Source organism: Solenopsis invicta, chromosome 11, assembly GCF_016802725.1.
Source record: "Solenopsis invicta isolate M01_SB chromosome 11, UNIL_Sinv_3.0, whole genome shotgun sequence".
Classification (NCBI taxonomy): domain Eukaryota; kingdom Metazoa; phylum Arthropoda; class Insecta; order Hymenoptera; family Formicidae; genus Solenopsis; species Solenopsis invicta.
The window spans coordinates 14614871-14630400 of record NC_052674.1 but is presented as its reverse complement, the minus strand read 5'-3'; the positions used below and the strand labels follow the sequence as shown (position 1 = coordinate 14630400).

The 15530-nt window shown below is 36.6% G+C and overlaps 1 protein-coding gene across 5 annotated transcripts in view; it reads left to right on the top strand.

Annotated features, from left to right (window-relative positions):
- Positions 1-15316, top strand: part of LOC105203442 (protein spire) — a 330825-nt gene extending 315509 nt beyond the window's left edge. For 2 of the 5 annotated variants that reach the window (XM_039455090.1, XM_039455089.1), the window contains 2 exons: positions 4400-4686; positions 14566-15316. In XM_039455090.1, the coding sequence (XP_039311024.1) occupies positions 4400-4686; positions 14566-14809 (531 nt within the window). In that variant the 3' untranslated portion in view covers positions 14810-15316. The remainder of the gene's footprint in view (positions 1-4399; positions 4687-14565) is intronic. The other 3 variants (XM_039455093.1, XM_039455092.1, XM_039455091.1) reach the window with 2 other exon arrangements.
- The last annotated feature ends 214 nt before the right edge of the window (positions 15317-15530 follow it).

Genomic DNA, 15530 nt, shown 5'->3' with positions numbered 1-15530 from the left:
TTCATGCCATATCTTTCTAATCTTGTCATTATTGCTCTCATCTCTTCTTTTCTTTCGCCAGTGGCATTATGTTGTCGGCATAGGCCAGTATATATCTGCTCTCTCTCAATCTTACTCTTCTCCACTCTTCTTTCTTCATTTCCTTCAAATCTGCCGTTACCAAGTTAAAAAGTTTTGGGCTTAGTGGGCATTCTTGTCTAATCCCTCTTTCCGACCAAATTATTTTACTGAATTCTTTTCCTATCTTTATTCTATTCCTTGTCTTTCTCAATCCGTACACTTTACTACCCCCTCATTAATTACTCTCTTTCTCTTCGTTTTTTCCTTCACAGAATTAAATGCGACTTTTAGGTCCACAAAAAATCTCACCATCTTTCCCCTTTCCTTACTTAAATTACCTGTTTACTAAGTAATTCATTACATACATGTTGTCTATTGTTCCCATTTCTTTCTTAAATCTCGTTTGATTCTGTGATACCTTATTTCTTTCCTTTAACTTTCTTCCTTTTTTTCTAGCCTATTTGCTGTAATCATCGCATATATTTTGTATAGCAGAAACATCAACCGTTCACCCCCGTAGACCTCCACTTTATCTCCTTCCTTTTTCTTTCTTATCGGTACTATTGTTCCTACACTTTAATCCTCAATCCACTTTTTCCCCTTCTGTACTCTATTACATATCTCCCAAATAAATCCTTCTAATCTCTCTTTTTCACACTTCTAGATCTCCCCTGGTTTCCTCCCCCTATCGCCTTCCTCTCTCTTTACTTTTTCACCACACTCTCTACTTTGCTTCTTGTAATCTCCTCATCGTCTTTCTTTCCCCTTTTATCTCTCTCACTACTCTTCTTTTCATCTAATAATCCGTTAAAATGAATCCAGTCCTTTAAAAATAATCCATCCATTTCTCTGTTCTAATCCTTTCACACGCATTTTTCTCCTTTTCTTTTTGTTTACTTTTTTTGATTACGGAGGAGAAATGCGTTACCACATACCGCAGGCCCCGGGGGAGGCCTGGTGGTTATGTGGGGCTCTCCCCCGCCAGCGACGTGCTGGCAAAGGCCTACCGACTAAAACCCCTCCGGGTGTCCTGCCCTAGTCCGTAACTGGGGGATTCCGGAAACGCGTGTAGCATACTTCCGAAACCTCTTCCCCGGTTGTTGTTTGGGAGTATGGACTCGGGGATCCGGCCTTCGCCGGAAAACCCCGAGTTTATTTGCGCCAGTCTGAACCGGCGCGAAGCTCCCGAAATCTCTCAGGGGGGGGGGACACAGTGCCCCGCTCTCCTCACCCCGGCGAGGCTGTGAGAGCCATCCCTCTTATGCGAGAGGGAGAGACTCTCCCCCCGACGTTACGAGGGGTCAGCCCCGCCGGGAGTAATTCTCAGCGTTGATTGCCTCGCCCTGCTTTGAGTCCCAAAAGCGGGGCCCTCGACAGGGGAGGCAGGGGGCTCCTCTTCTCCCGCAGCGGTGGCATCACAGTTATTCTCCCGCTCCTCTTCGATGGTTTGGAGGGAGAAGGGTGCAGCACCAGCGATTCTTCTTTGTTTTCTTTGGGAACCTCCGCCGTCCGGAAGATTTGGGAGATCCCGAGAAGGGCGGGAATCCCCGGCTCCTCTGTTTCCCCGAGGGGGTCGGCGTCGCCTGCCTCTCCTTCCCAGTCTTTCTCCTCTCTGCCTCTCTTTCACATTTTCGGCCCCCTCCTTCTGTAGCATGACCTGCTCACAGAAGGAGGAGACCGCCTTCCAGCAACTCTCCCTGAGGACTATTTTACCAACGACAGCCCTCAGGGAGAGGTCATCCCCGATTTCGTCTTTCAGGACTCCGCGCAGTTCATCCCACGCCGGGCAATGCTCCAGCGTGTGCTACGCAGAGTCTAACTCAGCCTCACAATGGTGACAGCGCGTCGTCGGCTTCTTCCTTTTGACACAGGTACTCCCCGAAACATCCGTGTTCGGTGAGCACCTGTGTCATTCGATAGGAGAGACCGCCTCAATGGCGGTTTACCCATTCCTCCAGATGGGGGAGGACGGCCTCCAGAACCCGGGTGCCAACCGTCGGCGGATTTTCGGCGAGATGGTTTCGCCATTCTACGATTGCCTGCCGACGGGCCCTCTCTCTCCACAGCGAGATGTTCCTCGGGGCGATGACATTGCCTCGTAGGCGGGAAGCTTTGACCCGAGCGTACAGTCTCGCTCGGGTTTCCACCAGGTATTCCGCTGGCGGAATTCTCGCCAGGACCATTATAGCATCGCTGGGAGATGTGCGAAATGTGCGCGCGATGCGTAGGGCCAGTAGCCTCTGCATAAAATGTAAATTCTTAAAAATCTTGCGGCTGATCCCTGCCGCTTTGCACCAGACCGGAGTGCCATACAGCGCCCCGGACATGACTGCGTGCATATACGCGCATCTCGCACCCACACCCGGGTCCCGGAGGTTGGGCATAGACCTCTAAGGGCATTTGCCTTCTTGCCTAACCGTGAGGCGAAGTCATCGAAATGTTCAACAAAGCTCCACCGGTCGTCCAGGAGCAACCCCAAATATTTTAGGGTTGTCTCTACCCGGATTTGGGTTCCTCTCACGAGGATTGAGGCCTGGAGGGGGCCCACGGAAGCCATCGTGAAAAAAGATGGCCTTCGTTTTTTGGGGGGCCACCCTCAGCCCCAATGCCTTGATTGAGCCGACGACGCACGCCACCGCCAAGTTGCATCTTCCCAGGAGGTCCTCCCAATCACCATCAGCGTATCATCGGCGTAGCACACCATGTGGCAGCCGGGGGGGGTGGAAGCCTCGCGGAGGACGACATCATACGCGACGTTTCATAGCAGGGGTCCGAGAACCGACCCCTGCAAAACGCCGCACGTTATTTTCCTTCGCCGCTGGAGTCCTTCTTTGTCGAAATACTTCAGCGTTCTGTCTCGGAAATAGTCGCTCACCGTCTCGACAAGGTAGGGCGGCAGGGCGTGATAATCTGACAGTGCCGCCACTACCCTGCCTCATGGGACGGTGTTAAAGGCGTTGGCGATGTCTAGCGACACCGCCAACGCCACTCTTCCCTCCTCCAGTATGGATCCCCTGAGGGCATGAATGTGCTGAATTGCATCAATCGTTGATCGCTTCTCACGGAAACCAAATTACCCGGGGGATAGGTCGGAACCTTCCCGAGACAGATGCCGGATGATGCGGTTTGCGATCACGCGCTTGTGGATCTTTCCGTCATCATCCAGCATGCAGAGGAGCCTGTACGCGGATGGGTTCTCCGCTGGCTTGCCGTCCTTCTTTAGGAGGACAAGCCTAGCCCTCTTCCACCTTCTGGGAAAAACGCCGTTTTTTAGACAACAGGTGAGAATTCTTTTGAGGTCCTCACTTATTACTGACGCAGCCCAGATTTTGCCATAGACTTCATCTGGGCCGGGCGCGCGAGCTCTTTCCTTGTTGCGTATCCGGGTAAAGGCCGCCTCAATTTCGTAATCTTGGACCCCCAGTTCCTTTGACCCGGGGGGGAACCAGACCTGGCCGGTATGTCCTTTTTTCGGGTGGGGAACAGTTGATCTACGACCCGCTCCAGGAACTGGGGGTCTAACGTCTCAGTGAGGGGGGGAGCCTACGGGTGGAGTTTCTTAACTGCCATTTTATATTGCCTCCCCCATGGGTTCCTCGTCTCCTTGTTTACTTGTCTTTCTGTCCTCGCATTTTTTCTTCTTCCGCCCACTTCTCACTCTCTTCTTTTTTCTTCCTCTCACACATTTTATTATTTTTCTTTTTTTACTCTCTTTACCTATCCCTTTCCTTCCTTAACTTCCTCAACTCTTGTCATCCTTCTTTTGCCCTCTCTGCACTCCGTTATCTTATCATTCTCTCTTTCTGCCCTCCTTATCTTTTTTCTGACTCTCCCATAATACTTTTTTTAATCCTCTGTATATTCCTTTTTAACTTCCCGCAGTCTAAATTTCTCTTTATTCTTACATGTAATAATTGATATTTGTACCTTATCTTTCTTTTCTGATGTTTTTATATTCGTCAATTCTGCTATTTAATAATATACGAATTTGCCCCACAATTTAAACAATTGATTTTGTACACTGCATTGGAACGGAAATGAGTGGATATCTAATCTTTGTATAACTTAATAAATCTATTATGTTCGTTAATTCCTGAAAAAGTTAACTTAAAATTCGGAAAGTTTTTAAAGAGTAAAATGAATTTATTAACTGACAATATTCAAAATAGTGAAATAATTCTCTTTGTATTTAGAAAAAGCATCAGAAGTATTTATATTGTAATTATTGAACTGATGAAATCTAGAAAACCATGACAAAGTAGAAAATCTTTTTACATCGAGTTGCTTTTTGTTTTTTAATAGTTCTGAGCGTTAATACAGTGTTTATAACATTTTCCAGATGCGAATACCAACGGAGCAATTTGCACGAGTGCCAGTCGTTCTACTTTCCCCCGGATTGTTACTTTCACCCACAGAAACGGAAAACGATGGCAAGAATTCTTGGCTAAAAAATACAAGTTCAGTCGGCTCGGCACCAGCTTCCCCCGCGTCTAGACGAAAAGATTCTGCGTTGCGCAGCGGCACGCCTGCCTCGACGCCGACGATGACACCTGTTTCTGCGCTGACACCTTCGTCGACGCCTTCTCACGCACGTCGAGAGATGGAAGTTCAAGGATTAGAAAAACGGTTAGAACAATAATATATATTCCCATAATAACTAATATAAAATGTTGATAAATATTCATCAGCTTAAAAAAAATAGAAGAGAGTCGTGTGACTTTTCATACATATATAGTATACAGGATGTACCACAATCCGCAATCAAAATTTTAATAACGTATTTCTTCCTTAAAAATAAGACAAAAATCCTAATACAAAAATGTCCAGGCTATAATACTTTTTAAACAAGAAGTACAATATTTACAATAATCAAATCAGGTAGTCTAAAAATCGTGCGTTCAGTGATGGTACAATGACAGCGGGTGCTCTTGTACTTTTGTAAACTTTTTATTACATTGAAGTAATTACGATGATATTGAAATGCTTTATTGATTGAATTATATTTAAACATAAATTAATATATGCATTTTACATATAATCATATAAAAATATTATAATTATGTAAAAATATTACAGGATATTAAAAATAATTATAATGTATTGTGAAAATTCACGAGATGCCAACGATTCATAAGATAGCCAATTTCAGAGAAGGAATACATGTATGTCGTACAACTCGGAAATACTTAATGAAAAATGTAGATAACAACGCGAAATTCTTTGACACATAATTACATTTTTATTGATATAAAATAATATTTCATATTATTACATCATACTACGATATTTATATTCTCCAATAGGCACATTGTGCGAATATTATTGTATAGTGGCATCACGAATTAACGAAAATTTTGATTAATTGCACTAACAAGAAAAGGGGCAGAGGTGTCCTCCTCCGATTTTAATGAGCTTTTAATAATAATAGATATGTGGTGAGTGTTAAAAAAAATTAAAAAAATTTTGTTAGCGTTATAAAGTACTTTTCAAACCATTTAACTTTAAATTAGAATATTTTTTTGTCTTTTATAGTTTTGACAACATACGCTTAAAAAAAATTAATTTTTTTTAAAAAGGTGTTTTACCCCTTAAAAGTGAGATTAGGCACGTATAAAAATATACGTTGTTGCATCCGGGCGTGGGTCGAAACGTGGTGGTTTTTGAATTTTTATGTTATTTTATGAATTTTATTTTGGAGTTTTATATTTTTAAATGGGTTGCTGTCACCAGTCCTGTATTTTGCCAGGACAAAATTATTGATTGATTTATTATTATTACTAGTTTAGAATGAGAAAGAGGATTGCTTAATTAGATTAGATAATTATTTTGCGTATTATTATGTATGATATTATTATTACTTATTTGGGTAGTGTGGCTGGGAAGCGGTGGCGTGGGATTGGATTAAATGATTTTATAAGCTTGGTTAAGTGGAAAATAATTTTATAAGTTTTTATTTAAATGAAAATGTATAAAGGAAATAATTAGTTACAAAAGGTTTGATAGGAAGAATAAAAATACGTATGAATGAATTGGTTTTATTATTATTATTATTATTATTATTATTATTATTACACACACACACACACACACGCACACGCACACTCATACGCATACGCACGCGCGCGCGCGCGCGCGCGCACACACACACACACACACACACACACATAATGATAAGAAAAATAAATATTTGTACAAATATGAACAATTTTTATACGAACGAGAATAATATGATAATAATGATATTTAAGTGTTTACAAAATATAATTAATTTAAATATAACAATAATTACATTAATAATAATAATAATAATAATGTCTAATTAAACTTAACAATTTTTAGGCCGCTAGGGGTCTTTAGTACTCGGAAATTAGATTTAACATATAATTGAAGGTACTTTTCGCGCTTTTATTGGTTTTTTTTTTTGTGTAGATTGACGGAGGAATGGGGCGCGTGGGTTTTCTATTTGGGATGTATTTATTTGAGGGTTTTGCTGTCCTCCTTCTGAACTCGATCTCCTTCCTTACGTCTCGTTTTGGAGGATGGAAAAGAGCGATGAAATCTGGCAGTTCAAGTACCGGTGATTCTGCCGGGGAAGAGAGGACGTTAGGCAACTCCGGCCAATATACAGAGGAATCAAAATTTTTGATCGTGTTTAGTTCTTTGCGGACAGCGCGTAAAAATCGTCTGCGGCCTCCGGCTTTGCCGCGATGGATCTTTTTGCCCATGTTGCTTTACGAAAGATTGCCATTATACCAATTAATACAAATTCTAATAAAAAAAAATAAAATAAAATAATTTCTTACCGATTTTCGTGCGACTAAATTAATTTAGAGAGAGAGGATTGCTTAAATGAAATTGTATATGCAAGAATACGGTGTGAAAAACAGCAGGAATGAACTTGAAAATTATATGTTAAATTATAAATTATTTAATTACTGAATTTAAGATTGAAGGTTGAATTTAGTTCCGATTTAAACGTTTTTAGTTTAATTTTAAATTTGAATACTGGAGCGTCGAACAATAACTTAGGATGCCGGTGAGTTTTTTAAAGAAGGAAGAGAGGTTAGAAAATATGTCATAGAAGGAAAAAGAGGTGACGAAGGAGGCGCAACGCAAGTGTGAAGCTCGGTCGCGCGCAGCTCGAAAAACCTCTTTTAGGGTAAGAGAAAAAATTAGAAAAGTGAGGGACAATAGATGTCGGAAAGTGGTGCAAACAAATTACGCCGCGACTAACCTTTGGACCTGGGAGAAGGAGAACGATGAAAGAAAGAAGGAGCGTAGGTTAGGCTGAGGCCGCACTCAAGCATATGCTTGGTGTGGTTCAACTGTTATGTCCTACTAGGGAGAGGAAGAGAAGGAAGGAGACATCCCGATGCTATTCCTCGGCTGCCTCGTTCGCAAAAATAATCCTCCCGTTGTGACCCTTCAGGCAGTCTTACCGTTGGCTGTCGCCTGGCAAGCGCACACTCCGACTGTTCAGAGCAATCTGTTCGAAGAATGTTTCGCGTGCGCTTTTTTTATACACTTCGGGCGCGCAAGGGTGGTTATGGGTTTGAAAATGGCGCTGCAACGCGCCTTCGCGGCTAGCGCCGGCTCCCACGCTTGTAGACGCTCGTGCGGGGTCGAGCCGCAGAGGTGGGGGGGAGAGAGGCTGCGTTCCGCCGGGCGGCCGTATTCCGCCGCGCAACCGCGCGTCGCCGAATGTTCGAGAACGCTAGATGGCCGCGCGCGCTTACGAGCGTATTCTTTTAAATTCTACTGTTTTAGAATCATAATTTTTCAACATATTTAGGCCGAATGAGTCTGATATATTAATTAATTATTTAAATACGCGATTCAACAAATGTCAGTTTAACATTAATATTAACGTAAATTTTATAAATTCATAAATAAATTTATGGATTAGCACGGTTGTTTTAAAGATGCTTTAATTTAAAAATATACTATTGGATGGCGTGAAAAAAAGAGGAAAAAAAAATTTGAACGCCAGATGTAACAAAGTGTTTCTTATTTTTATTTGTACTACAACATATTAAAGACTCGTTAAAATCGGAGGGGGACATCTCTATCCCTTTCCTTGTAAGATGATACAAGGTTATAACACAGCAATTTTATTGAAATAAAGTATTTAAATAACATTCGTCAAGAATCAAATAAAGACAATGTGCCTATTGGGGAAAATAAATATCGTAGTATGATGTAATGGTATGAAATATTATTTTAAGTATACCAATGGAAATATAATTAAGCTTCAAAGAATTTTGCGTTCTTATCTACATTTTTCATTAATTATTGCCGAGTTGTACGACATATCCTTTCTCTGAAGTTGGCTATCTTGTGAATCATTGGCATCTCGTGAATTTTCACAATTTATTATAATTATTTTTAATATCCTGTACTACTTTCATATGATTATGACATGTATAATCGTGAGCTAAAAGGTTGCAACACATTTTTTTTGATGGTAGATGATTTGATGCTTAATTGGTTGGATCCACAGGTAAGAACCAATGACGTTCGCCGTTTGATGAGCAAGTCTACATTTTAAAAACAATCGAAGAAAATGTGTTGCAACCTTTTAGCTCACGACTATACAATGTATGTACACTCAAGGACTTTGATTCTGTCCATGGGGAAATTTTCCAAACTGAGAAGTCACCATTTTCTACATACTCGCAGTTCATGATTAATGAAACAACCAGAGCTTATTGGTCGTTACGTTAATCATGAACTGTAAGTATGTAGAAAGATAGCGACTTCTCAGTTTGGAAAATTTCGCCATGGACAGAATCAAAGTCCTTGGGTGTACTAATTTATATTTAAATATATATATCAATCAATAAAGCATTTCTATATCATCGTAAGTATTTCAATATAATAATAAGTTTACAAAAGTGCAAGAGCACCCGCTGTACCATCACTGAGCGCACGATCTTTAGACTACCTCATTCGCTTATTGTAAATACTTTTTATTTAAAAAGTATTATAGTTTCGCCATTTTTGTACTAGGAATTTTGTCTTATTTTTAAGGAAGAAATACGTTATTAAAATTTTGATTGTTTACTGTGGGATACCCAAGAAAGAGTAACTCAAAAATAATCGTAAAAAAATGTTAAAAGAAGCATTTTAAAGCTTAAAATTTCTAGCTCGAGATTGATAACTCATTAAACAATTTACAGATTGTTTACGAAGTTACGCAGATTTAAATGGGTATGCGTCAAATCTTGAAATTTTTTATAAACTTTGCAAAGCTTGTAAAAAGTATAGCGTAAAATGAAAATTTTGTAAAAAAAATCCGTCAAATGTTAAAATTTTATAAATATTTTGCCAAATTTTACAGCGTGAAATAAAAATTGCGCACAAATGCAGTTTACAGCATTCGAAAGCGTAAATCTTTACATTGCGTATTTGTTGAGCGTTGTCCGATTATTTTTCACTGAGTTCTTCAACATGGAAGTAAAAAAGGCTATTTTTATAACGTTCAACAAGTACACAAATTAAAGATTTGTGTTTTCGAATGTTGTAAACCGTATTTGCATATATTTCACACCGCGCAGCAAAGTTTGTTAAATAATTTGAGCTTTAACGCATCCCCATTTGAATTTGCGTAAACTTCGTAAACAATCTGTAAATCGTTTAATGAATTATCAATCTCGAAACTAGAGATTTCAAACTTTAAAATTCTTTTTTGAACATTTTTTTACGAGTATTTTTGAGAAAGATACTCTCAAATTTAGCCTATTTTTGGTAGTCAGAATAGGTGATTCTTTAATTTTGCTGCCGTGTGTGTGTGTGTGTGTGTGTTCGCGTGCGTGTGCGTGCGTGCGTGCGTGTGCGTGCGTGTGCGTGCGTACGTGTGCGTGCGTGTGCGCGCGTGTGCGCGTGCGCGCGCGTGCGTGTGTTAGTGAGTGTGTGTGCGCGTGCGTTATTTTTACAAATTTTTTTTGAAAATACTATGCAATTTTAAGTTTTGTACATTTATTCTACGTATTTTCAAAATGTGTAAAATAAAAATTGTCAAAATTTATTAATTAAAAAAAAAAGTTTATTAATTAAATTTATTAATTAAAAAAAAAAGTAAAGAAATAACAAAAGTGCTTCTGAGAAAATTTTGAATCTTGATATTGTAAAAACTAGTAGATTGATTGGATTGATTTTTTATATTGGTAATATATATATAGCTTTAGTAATAATATGTCTATTTAAGGCATGCGTGTGAATCTCGAATTTTAGCCTTTAAACCAAAAAATTGAAAATTATAAAATGATTGAAAGTTTGCGTATTTTACACATAAATCAACCTTTATTATATTGATAAGGAATGTAAACGCGAAGTATTTGCCTCAGATTTAAACGAGCTTTTAATATGTTGTAGTATAAATAAAAATAAGGGATACGTATTTTTTTTTATACGTGCCCTTGCACTTTTAGGGGCTGAAACACCCCTTTGAAGAAAATTGGTTTTCTTCTTTCAAATTGTATATCGTCAAAACTATAAGAGATAGAAAAAAATGTTCTAAATAAAAGTTGAATGGTTTGAAGAGTACTTTATAATAGCAAAAAATTTTTTGTTGTACTTTTTCTCACCGTTTATCTATTTTTTCAAAACTATATGTTTTTTTATAAGCAAAATGAAACTTATTTTATTACGAATTCAATGGTATATGACAAGGTCATGTTACGACATTTCTATTTTTCAAAAATAATTAAAAACCCCTTCATAACGCATGGTACGGCCACCGTTCGTATACTATGGAAGTGTCCCCTTTTGATTTTGACGAGCGTTTAATACGTTGTAGTACAAATCAAAATAAAGGACACGTACCCTAGTAGCACAGTACATTGGCTTTACATTGGTTAACATTGGCGAAACATTGGTTATGTTGGGAGTATTGGCCAATATTTCCCAATAAAGAGCCAATATTGGACATAGAATCAATTGCACATGTACTTGTAATATTGCTCGCCAATTAATAAACAATATTGCATTTACATTGGAGGTGCATTGGCCAAGATTTGCCAATGTAAAGCGAATATTGTTTATTAAAGAAACGGTAATGTACTGCCAATATTACGAGTCAACAATTGTACAATATTGCACTTACATTGGAAGTGCATTGGCCAAGATTTGCCAATGTAAAGCGAATATTGTTTATTAAAGAAACGGTAATGTATTGCCAATATTACGAGTCAACAATTGTACAATATTGCACTTACATTAGAAGTGCATTGGCCAATATTTGCCAATCAAAAGCAAATATTGTTTTTTAAAGAAACGGTAATGTGCTGCCAATGTTACGAGTTAACAATTGTACAATATTGCACTTATATTGGAAGCGCATTATTGGCCAAGATTTCCAAATCTAAAGCGAATATTGGTTATAAAAGAAATATTAATGTGCTGCCAATGTTACGAGTCAATAATTGTATTGTAAATATTATCAATAAACGAAATAGGTCCATAAATGAAGAAACCTCAATCTACATTCCAATGAGCAAACAATATTTTTTAATTGTTAAAAAAAAATTTTTTTTTTTTTATAAAAATTTTTTATAAAAATTTTTCATATTTAATTTGTATTATATTGACATTTTCTAATTGCATTCTTACTCAAATAAATAACAGAAAAGTTATTCCAGATACTATTCCGCATTTGTGAAATTAGTAAAAAAACTATAATTTTATATTTGTTTATATAAATAATGTGCTTTAATTATACATATTCCATTTTTTTGATAACGTATATTGACCTGATCTACCAGTTATATAGTATACACGTATCAGCACAAAGTGTTCACAGGTCATCACGAGGGATCAGTTCGCAACGATCACACAGGTCAAGCAACATTCACCGGTGTCGCGACTTGGATGGGTGACCGCTTGGGTTAAAAAAAAATTTGACTAATATCGGTTAAAGTGTCAACCTTCTAATATTGGACCAATGTTGAAAACCCAATGCACAATCAATATATAATATCGTATTTTTTTTTTCAATATTGGTTAAATAAGGGTCGATATCATACTTTGCAATATTGGACCAATATTGAAAATCAATTCACATCTAATAGATAATATTAGGTTGACATAATTTTTCAATATTGGACCGATATTGTAACTTTAATATTGGTTAAATAAGAGTCGATATCATACTCTGCAATATTGAACCAATACTGAAAATCAATTCACACCCAATATAGAATATTGGGTTTACATTATTTCCCAATATTGAACCAATATTTTGTGCTACTAGGGTATTTTTTTATACGTGCCCAAGCTTAATTTTAGGAGGTGTAACACCCCCTTAAAGAAAATCGGTTTCTTTTCTTTCAAAGCGTATATCGTCGAAACTATTATATAAGGCATGAAGAAAAATGGGTAATTGTGCACTATAGGGGACCCAGCTCCAATCATATATGTTGACCTTGACATATGTTATAGAGACAAGGATACTGACCAACTTTTCCTTATAAATTAATTGGCGTTCTCCTACAGATTTCGAGATATACTTAGAGAAAGAAAAAACAGTTTTTTGTAACTATTTTAGAAAACATTTATTTTACAAAAAAATGTGTTAAACAAAAAATGAAGCTTGTAATAAGCTTTACAAATAAGGTTTTATACATAAATATTGTATTTTACCTAACTCCAATACTTTAGGAGTTATAATGAAAACCATTTTAAAAAACTCTGACAAATTCAAATTTTTACATGTACAGAGAACGCGTGGGCGGAGGAGGGGCCGCTTCTCTCCCTGCACCCCCTCCCCGTATTTTTTCTAACTTACCCCACCTCGTCTCAGTCGGTCCACTAATGACGTGATGGGTGCGGGAAAGGGTGAGCTATAATTTCAAATCTAATATTGCAACATGGTCAATCCTTGGCCAAATTACAACTAAAATAGGATAAGATTAGGTTAGATTAAAAAAAATACGGGGAGGGGGTGTGGGGGAGGGGCTCCGCCCTTCCCCCGCCCAAGCATTTACATTTCACGCAAAATTACTTAAAATAAAAAAAAGAATTATTTTAAAACAGTTTTTTTACTATAACAATTATACAGTATTAAAATTAGGTAAAATATGTATATAACTTTTTTTTATAAAGCTTATTACGAGCTTCATTTTTTGTTTGACACATATTTTTGTAAAATAAATATTTTCTGAAATAATTAAGAAAAACTGTTTTTTCTTTCTCTAGGTACATCTCAAAAACTAGACGAGAGCGCCAATTAGTTTATGAGGAAAAGTTGTTCAGTATCATTGCCTCTATAACATATATCAAGGTCAACATGATTGAAACTGGGGTCCCTATAATGCACAATTACCGTAAAATGTTCTAATTCAAATTTAAATGACTCAAACAGTACTTTATAACAGTGATAGAAACATTAAAAAAAAATTTTTTTTATACTTTTCCCCACCACTTACCTGTTTTTTCAAAATTTTTGTTTTTTTTTATAAGCAAAATCTTAAATGCTTGTCATAATTGATGGGAGACACTTTCATAGTATACGGACGGGTGCCTATAGGACGGAATCCGATAGCGCACGGTGTGATAGCCCATTAACCAATTATCTTGATTTATCTAACCCAACCAACGGAAAAACTCTATGCATTGGCCGCTGTGAGTGGTGGTGTGCTATCGGTCCCGTGTGTTATCAGGATCCGACCATACCCGTACCATGCGTTATGGAGAGGTTTTTAATTATTTTTGGAAAATGGAAATGTTGCAACTTAACTTTGTCATATACCATTGAATTTGTAATAAAATAAGCTTTATTTTGCTTGTAAAAGAATAAAAATTTTAAAAAAATAGATAAGTATTAGGGGTAAGTATAAAAAAAAAACATTTTTTTTCGCTATTATAAAGTATTTTTTGAACTATTCAACTTTTATTTAAAACTTTTTTCTTTATTTTTTATAGTTTTGACGATACACGCTTTGAAGAAAAAAACCGATTTACTTTAAAGAGGTGTTTTACCCTCCAAAAGTGCAAAGGAGCACGTATAAAAAAATACGTGTCCTTTATTTTTATCTATACTATAACATATTAAAAGTTTGTTTAAATCTGAGGCGGACACTTTGCGTACATTTCTTGTAAGTAAAATGTTTGTTTTTAAAATTTTGCAAATTTTTAAGATTTATAACCGAAGTAGACATATTTAAAGTTGACTAAAGATATATGCAAAAGTAGAAGTCAATCGATTTAATAATTTTTGAGTCATAGTGTTAAACAAGTTTTTTTCAAAAGCATTTTTGTCATTATTTTATACCTTTATAATAATTAATGTTTTTTAACAATTTTTATTTTATTGTCGAAGATACATAGAACATATAAAACTTTGAAATCGCTGTGTTGTTTAGTTAAAAAAAATAGCCTTGTTTCTTTGCTCGTCAAAATGGGAAAGGGTTGTTAATGTACGAAGTAATATTAATTTCCCAATTAAATGGATCGCATCTTATATGTTCGTATTTTACTTGAATATAATTTTAATGCTTTGCTATGTAGATGTTACAAAGGCAGCGGTAGTCCTGCCGCTCTCTCAACCACGAAAACGTTCTCCTCTTCAAGTGGATCGAGTGCGGAGCAGCGTATGGCAGCGGAACGATTACGTAGTGTTGCCGTTGTCGTTTGCCACGACTGTCGCATCATGGTCATCCAGATAATCAAGAGCTCAAGAACAACGCGTGCAACAATACGCAACAATGTTATTTCCCGCCTCACTCTGAACCTTTCTCCTGCCTATATTTAATTCCCTTTTCTTAAACGTTCATCATCACCAATGCTGCTGCATCATTTTTCGTCATTGTTTCTCCAGTTTCATCGGAATTTTGAGTTTTATTGTACGCATATTATATAATGGGAACAATAGGTACAAATATTCGACACAATTCGAAAACGAATAATGAAAAAGAATTCACGCAAAAAGCACATTTGTTTTTTCATAATACGAGTTGCTGCATTAGTTTTTGTTTTGAGATAGTGATAGAATAAGAATTGTCTAATTATAAAGACGTGTCTATTAGCGAATTTGACTAATACAGTTCAATTCGCTATACAATATGAATTCTTTAAGAAAACTGAGAGGATAAAATTGCTCGAAGATCTTTGACAATTTTGTAACAAATTGAATAATTTAACGAAAGTAACATTTTGAGGGATATATATAAATATAAATATATATATATATATATATATATATATATATATAGTATGTATATAAATATATATATATATATATATAAATATATATATATAAATATATATATAAATATAAATATAAATATATATATATATATATATAAATATAAATATAAATATATATATAAATATTATATATAAATATAAATATATATATAAATATTATATATAAATATAAATATATATATAAATATAAACACACACACACACGCGCGCGCGCGCGCACACACACACAACGTATAAAGAAAAAAAAATATTTTCTATTAACAGAT